This window comes from Alosa alosa, chromosome 2 (assembly GCF_017589495.1).
Source record: "Alosa alosa isolate M-15738 ecotype Scorff River chromosome 2, AALO_Geno_1.1, whole genome shotgun sequence".
NCBI lineage: Eukaryota > Metazoa > Chordata > Actinopteri > Clupeiformes > Clupeidae > Alosa > Alosa alosa.
The window spans coordinates 36,784,864-36,792,363 of NC_063190.1; the positions used below are offsets into that span (position 1 = coordinate 36,784,864).

At 48.3% G+C, this 7,500-nt stretch overlaps 1 protein-coding gene across 1 annotated transcript in view; it reads left to right on the forward strand.

The window, feature by feature from the left end:
- The window catches only part of zdhhc20a (zinc finger DHHC-type palmitoyltransferase 20a), a 29,219-nt gene that overhangs the window by 10,090 nt on the left and 11,629 nt on the right, over positions 1-7,500 (forward strand). The window contains exons 5-7 of the mRNA XM_048236428.1: positions 1,914-1,983; positions 2,599-2,631; positions 5,631-5,751. Of these exons, the coding sequence (XP_048092385.1) occupies positions 1,914-1,983; positions 2,599-2,631; positions 5,631-5,751 (224 nt within the window). The remainder of the gene's footprint in view (positions 1-1,913; positions 1,984-2,598; positions 2,632-5,630; positions 5,752-7,500) is intronic.

A 7,500-nucleotide genomic window follows, 5' to 3' on the forward strand; every position in this document is an offset into this window, starting at 1 on the left:
GAGGTACACACACACACACACACACACACACTCACACGCACGCCCACACGCACGACACACACACACACACACACACACACACCCATATACACCCGCACAGGAGGAGGAGGTACACACACACACACACACACAGCCACACGCAGGGACACGCACACACACACACATCACAAGACACACACACACACACATAATATTATACTACTCACCACTCACACACACACATACAGACACATACACACACACACACAACCCACTTCCTCATGAGTGAGTTTCCTTGACAGAGACAGTGAGTTTCCTTGAATTTCCCCTGGGGATCAATAAAGTATCTATCTATCTATCTATCTATCTAGTTGGTGTCGGTTTATTGTAGCTGTGTGTGTGATGTGGTTTCTGAGGCGGCTCCCTTTTAGACACTCTGTTTCTGCCTCCCTGCATGTGTGGAGCGTGACAGTTAGACACATCACAACAGCAGGCCGTGGTGGAGCCGCCCAGTCATATAGAGCCCAGTCATATAGAGCCCAGACATATAGAGCCCAGTCATTAGAGCCGCCCAGTTATATAGAGCCGCCCAGTCATATAGAGTCAGTCATTCATTTAGCGCCCAGTCTATAGATAGAGCAGCCCAGTCATATAGAGCTGCCCAGTCATATAGAGCTGCCCAGTCATATAGAGCCCAGTCATATAGAGCCCCCAGTCATATAGAGCCGCCCAGTCATATAGAGCAGCCCAGTCATATAGAGCCCAGTCATATAGAGCAGCCCAGTCATATAGAGCCACCCAGTCATATAGAGCCCAGTCATATAGAGCAGCCCAGTCATATAGAGCCCAATCATATAGAGCAGCCCAGTCATATAGAGCCCAATCATATAGAGCCCAATCATATAGAGCCGCCTAGAGCCGCCCAGTCATATAGAGCCCAATCATATAGTCATATAGAGCAGCCCAGTCATATAGAGCCCAATCATATAGAGCCCAGTCATATAGAGCCGCCCAGAGCCCAGTCATATAGAGCCCAGTCATATAGAGCCCAATCATATAGAGCAGCCCAGTCATATAGAGCCCAATCATATAGAGCCCAGTCATATAGAGCCGCCCAGTTATATCGAGCCGCCCAGTCATATAGAGCCGCCCAGTCATATAGCCTCCTGTAGAGCGTATAGTTGGGTCATATTATAGTTGGGTCATATTATAGTCTCTGTAGAGCGCGCTAGTTGGGTCATATTATAGTCTCTGTAGAGCGTGCTAGTTAGGTCATATTATAGTTGGGTCATATTATAGTCTCCTCTGCAGAATGTATAGGGGTCTTGCTTCGCCCTGAAGGGACTTATTTTTCCAATAATGACCGGCGTTCTATACATTATCCCTTACCCTTGTTCTAAACATTATCCCTTACCCTTGTTCTCTAGCCTGACGAGCCAGACCCACATTAAAATGTAGGGTCTGGGCACTCACCGCTTGCAGTGCTCAGTCCGGAGGGCGGGGATAATCGGTTGTCTTTCAAATTCCCTCTGCACGCAGTAGGGCAGCGCTATGAGTCCCATGCGTTTTCCCACCAGCGGAGCTAGTTGGCTAGTTCAAACTTTTTTCGAGCTCACAAGCCAACGGAGAGTTGCTAGACTAGCCCTGGCAGCAAATATAATTTGCTGCTGCTAGGGTACCTAGATTTCTAGGCTACTTGTTCTCATTACTCAGTATGTTCTAGAGAGTGTTCTCATTACTCAGTATGTTCTAGGGAGTGTTCTCATTACTCAGTATGTTCTAGAGAGTGCTCAGTATGTTCTAGAGAGTGTTCTCATTACTCAGTATGTTCTAGGCCTGCTCTACCGTCCCCCTCCACAGCTACCGGCTACTGCAACCATTGCATCTGATCACTCTCTCTCTCTCTCTCTCTCTCTCTCTCTCTCTCTCTACAGCTATCCGCTACTGTGACCATTGTCAGGTGATCAAGCCTGACCGCTGCCACCACTGCTCCACCTGTGACCAGTGAGTGACCCCTGACCTCTGACCCCAAGTTTAATCTCTCCTCATGTTAGACCCTCTCCCATCCCCAATCTAATCCCCATCCTGTCTGGTGTGTGTGTGTGTGTGTGTGTGTGTGTGTGTGTGTGTGTGTGTGTGTGTGTGTGTGTGTGTGTGTGTGTTTGTGTGTGTGTGCATTTGTGCGGTGTGTTTGTGTGTGTGTGTATGTGTGTGTGCAGATGCGTTTGTGTGTGTGTGCATCGCAGCGTGTGTGTTTGTGTAATGGGCCCGTGAATGGTAAAAAGGGTGTGTGTATGCCCGGTGAATTCCTACCCCAAACATTAGATTTCGAAATACCCAGTCTGACCTGTGCTGATAGCTGAAAGTTAATAATATCTGTCCTATTTTATAAGTGATTTATATCATTTTCAGTACAGTGCAAATGAGGACTTTCATCTCTGATTGATATTCTCATATTTACTGTCTGGGCCTGGATTACTGTCTCTGTCCCTGCCTCTCTCTCTCTCTCTCTGTCTCTCTCTCTCTCTCACTCTCTCTGTCTCTATCCGTCTGTCTCTGTCTGTCTCTCTCTCTCTGTCTCTGTCTCATACCCCCTCTGTGTATTCCTCTCTTGCTCAGATGTGTGCTGAAGATGGATCATCATTGCCCATGGTAAGACTATGGAGGTGTGTGTGTGTCTGTGTTTGTGTCTGTGTTTGTGTCTGTGTTTGTGTGCAAACAGTACCACTTAGATGATGTAAGTTTAGATGAGGCCTTCAGATTGCAGAGGCCCAACACATTGTGTTTAGATTGAAGAGGCCCAACACATTGGGCCAGATGTACTAACACTTTTGCGCCCACTTCAGGCGTATTTGTTTTGCATGGGAGGGGAAGCGTAAAGAGCGCCTAATTATGTATATCGCGGTATGTACAAAGACTGCTCCTGAAAGTTTACGCCTATTCTGCTCCTGCAATTTCCGCCTTTGTAAAAGCAGGTTCTAATCCAAATTATGGGTTAAATGCGGCCAATAAGAAAACCTTTCAACGACAACAGAATCGCTATTTAAAGCACCAGTTTTGCATCTTGTACTATATTAAAAGCAACCTTAAAGGGGTGGTTCAGGATTTTAGACATAAGACCTCATTTCCAAGTTAGCAAGTGATATTTATCAGTGGGAGACCTTTTTCAACATCGCTTCATCCAGTCCTAATAGTGGCAGAGTTCTGTGAGGTGCGCTAGCTAGCTAGTCATCAGTATGTGTTAGCCTGCCACCAACAACAGTCTTACCCAATCCACAGTAATTGCTAGCACATCTTAAACACAATGGGCCAGATTACATACAGCAACGACATTTTGCTAACATAGCGTCAGCTATGGTAATGGTTTCACTTCATCAGGTAATTGAGCCTTTCTCCCGCCTACCGTAATTTTACTTAACGGGCCCACAACAGAACGGGTAGAGCCTACATACAAGCAATTGAATGAAGTTAACTGGATCACAACATTAAAAAGAATATAAATTTAGCAATCATGAAATAATGCAATACATGATAAGATGTCAACAAGCAGGGAGATAATGAAGATCAGTAAGTTCTACCTAAACCACTTTGTGCAACGAGGGTATGGAAGATGGTCAAATCTAGCAAGTAGGAAAGTTTTTAAGTGGATGATCTTATCACAGTGACCCAATAGACCCAATAGACCGTGATGCACAGCAGCATCCAATAGACTCCAATAGGACCGCCTCAAAGGACCGCATGCAGCACAGCGTGCTCTTTGAAGTGGGCTTGATGTAGGTGTGCATGTGCCTTCAGGGGACACAGTATGTCCCATCCAGAGAGCTGATCAAAGGCAGCGGACGTGATCCAAGACACCTCCCTAAACTCCAGACGTGATCCAAGACACCTCCCTAAACTCCAGACGTGATCCAAGACACCTCTCTGAACTGCAGACATGTGATCTGATCTGGATTCTCAACAGTTCTAGGGTGATGCCACAGACCACAGCACATCAGGGCCACGTCAGGGCCGTATCAGGGCCACATCAGGGGCACATGTTGGCCAAATGCAGCAGCCTGTAAATGTGAATACAGATTATTTTCTGAAAAAGCCAAATAATTGAGGCTCTATGGCTCAGGCATGTAGCCAGTGTTGAATGAAGGTGTTTCATTTGAATACAGGAGTGTCTCAGTTCTTTTGCTTTTTCATTGATGCCCTAGAGGCCCATTCTGATGAGCACCCTGTAGTTTTACTGCAACAACCCTAAAACTAACCCTAACCCTAACCCCAACCCCAACCCCAACCCCAACCCTTACCCTTACTTGAATTCGCCCGGGGTGGACACCTCCATGGCATCGCCCGGGGTGGACAGCTCCATGGCATCGCCTGGGGTGGACAGCTCCATGGCGTCAGCCCGGGTGGACTTTGCCCATGGCTCCATGGGTGGGACTGCCGGTATGCCTCCTGGGTATCTGCCTGCGGCGCCTCCCGGGTGGGACTGCTCGGTGGCGTCTCCCGGGGTGGACTGCTCGGTGGCGTCTCCCGGGGTGGACTGCCCTCTGCGTGAGAGGAGACGAAGGTTCCAGGCAGTGTCCACGATGGATTAGCTAGATGTTAGCATCCCGGGCGAAAGCTTCTGATACTCCAATCCCAGTGGCGGTGGACTGGCAACTCTGTCAGTACATTAGAATGGATGAACTTTTGAGTGGCACTGAATGGGCTGTGTGTGTGTGTGTGTGTGTGTGTGTGCGTAAGCCAGGTGACGCAGGAGTTTGCTTCCTCTGCTTGGATTCTGCAGAAGGGACTAAATGGCATACACACACACACACACACACACACACACACACACACAGCACCACTAGCCATCACATGTTCATATCTGAGAGCTGAGCTTTAGAGTAGCTCTTCTGGGGATACGGTCTGTGGTGTGTGGCTGTGGCTTTCTGCGTGTGTGTGTGTGTGTGTGGGTGTGGGTGTGGGTGTAGGTGTAGCGGTCAGCAGAGGTCATCTAACTTCCAATCACTCTGCATTGTGGTTAGTGGAGGATGGAGGCCACACCCCTCTTTTGTGATGTTTGTTGCTGGGATATAAGATAAAACAAACAAACATCAGACAGGGAGTCAATCGGGTCACAGCTCCTCTGCGAGCCAATCGGGTCACAGCTCCTCTACCTCAGGACAGTGGCAAAAGAGAGCGAGTTATTATTGTGTCCAAGTGATCCACATGCAACGCACTGTCTTTTAGTAATGCTTTTAGAAGACAGCACTTCCCTCTGCCTCAGGACCGGGGCAATAGAGGCAGAGGTGGGGGGGGGATCAGCAGGGCAATAGAGGCAGAAGGGGGGGGGGATCAGCAGGGCAATAGAGGCAGAAGTGGGTGGGGGATCAGCAGGGCAATAGAGGCAGAAGTGGGTTGGTGGGGGATCAGCGTGGACCAAGTCACACCCCCCTGCTACCTGCTGTACCCCAGAGGCCTCTGGGGAAGTGCAAACTGCACACAACATGCGGGGAAGATGGGGACATTCAGGGAAGCATCATTAGCTCTACTATATAGGCTCATGTGACTGTGCAAGTGTGTGTGTGTGTGTGTGTGTGTGAGAGAGATCTCCAGGGTGAATAACTGCATGGGCTTCTCTCTCTGTGTGTGTGTGTGTGTGTGTGTGTGTTCTCCAGGGTGAATAACTGCGTGGGCTTCTCCAACTACAAGTTCTTTGTGCTGTTCCTGGGTTACTCCATGATCTACTGTCTGTTCATCGCTGGGACCGTGCTGCAGTACTTTATCAAGTTCTGGACAGTAAGCACACACACACGCACACGCGCACACGCGCGTGCATCACATTCACACTTTCAAACATTTCCCAACTCTGAACTCACACTATACTGACTTTGCACTCATTCACTCCTCAGCACTCATGACCCCACACACACACACACACCTACAAGACTTTAGCACTTTAAGATCCCTCTCCTATGCTACAGACCTTTTATTGATTTTCTTATTTCATCACACGTCAAAACACACACACACACACACACACACATCTGACTTTCTCCAACTTTTTGCACATCTCCATATAACTTTTATTTTTATTTTTTGATTTCTCCCCTCCATCTACCCATGTCCTTGATTGCCTAGCCTTTCTGCCCCCACCCCCACCCCCACCCCCCATCACAAAAAAAAAACACACACCCATCATCACTGTCATCCTCCACATACATACAGCACACTGTTTGCTACAGTAAGCCTCCTCTACATACTTTTGCTGCACACTGCCCCCTGCACCCCCCTACACTTTTGAGCACATTGTCTTCAGGATCTTCTCAACACACATCCTCTACATACTTACAGCACACTGCCCCCACCTACCCACACACACTACACACACACACACACACACAGTCACTGCTCCACCCCTCCCGCCCACACACACATCTTCATCACTCACATACATCATACATACAGTACTCTGCTTTGCAATAGTAAGTCCCTTCACCATACTTGCAGTACACTGCCCCCCTCTCCCCCCTACATACACAGCACATTATTTCATGAGTGAGCTTCTCAACACACATCCCAACATACTTTACAGCACACTGCACCCCCAATACACAGCACATTTGTCTCATGAGGAAGCTTCTCCAACACACATATTGCACACTGCCCTCTCCCCACATACACAGCACACTATCCCATCTCCTGTCATCCCCCAACACACACACCAATACCCTGGCGGTTGGGTTGGCCCCTTGAGCCGTGGATCTGCCCAAGGTTTCTTCCTTGGTAGGGGTTTTTCCTTGCCCCTGTTGCTCTTGGGTGCTCCTTGTTGGTGCCCCACCCAATCCCAATCCTCCCCCACCTTTCTTATGCAGCCCCTGCCACTCTAATCTACTAAACCCTCTTCTACTGCACTTTTTTACCCCCCACTTTGCACAAATAGGCTGACACCAGACATAATTTCACTGCATTTCTTACATCCAGTAACTATATGCATGTGACAGTAAACTTCCTTGTATCCTTGTACATACATACATACACACACATACACACGCACACGCACGTACACTCTCGATCTGTCTTACTCTTTCCCACTGTCAGTCTTTCACCTGCTTGTGTGTGTGAGTGTGTGAGTGTGAGTGTGAGTGTGAGTGTGAGTGTGAGTGTGAGTGTGAGTGTGAGTGTGAGTGTGTGTGTGTGTGTGAGTGTGCCTGACCGCATGTAACCGCATTTTTGTGAGTGTGTTTGCTCTCATGTCAAGCAGAGGTATTGGTCCAATGTTTAACCGAGTCTCTCTCACTCTCACTCTCTCTTTCTTTCTCTCTCTCTCTATCTCTCTATCATCTCTCTCTCTCTCTCTCTCTCTATCTCTCTCTCTCTATCTCTCTCTCTCTATCTCTCTCTCTCTCTCTCTCTCTCTCTCTCTCTCTCTCTCTCTCTCTCTCTCTCTCTCTCTCTCTCTCTCTCCTCTCCTTATCTCTCTCTCTCTCTCTATCTCTCTCTCTCTCTCTCTCTCTCTCTCTCTCTCTCTCTCTCTCTCTCTCTCTC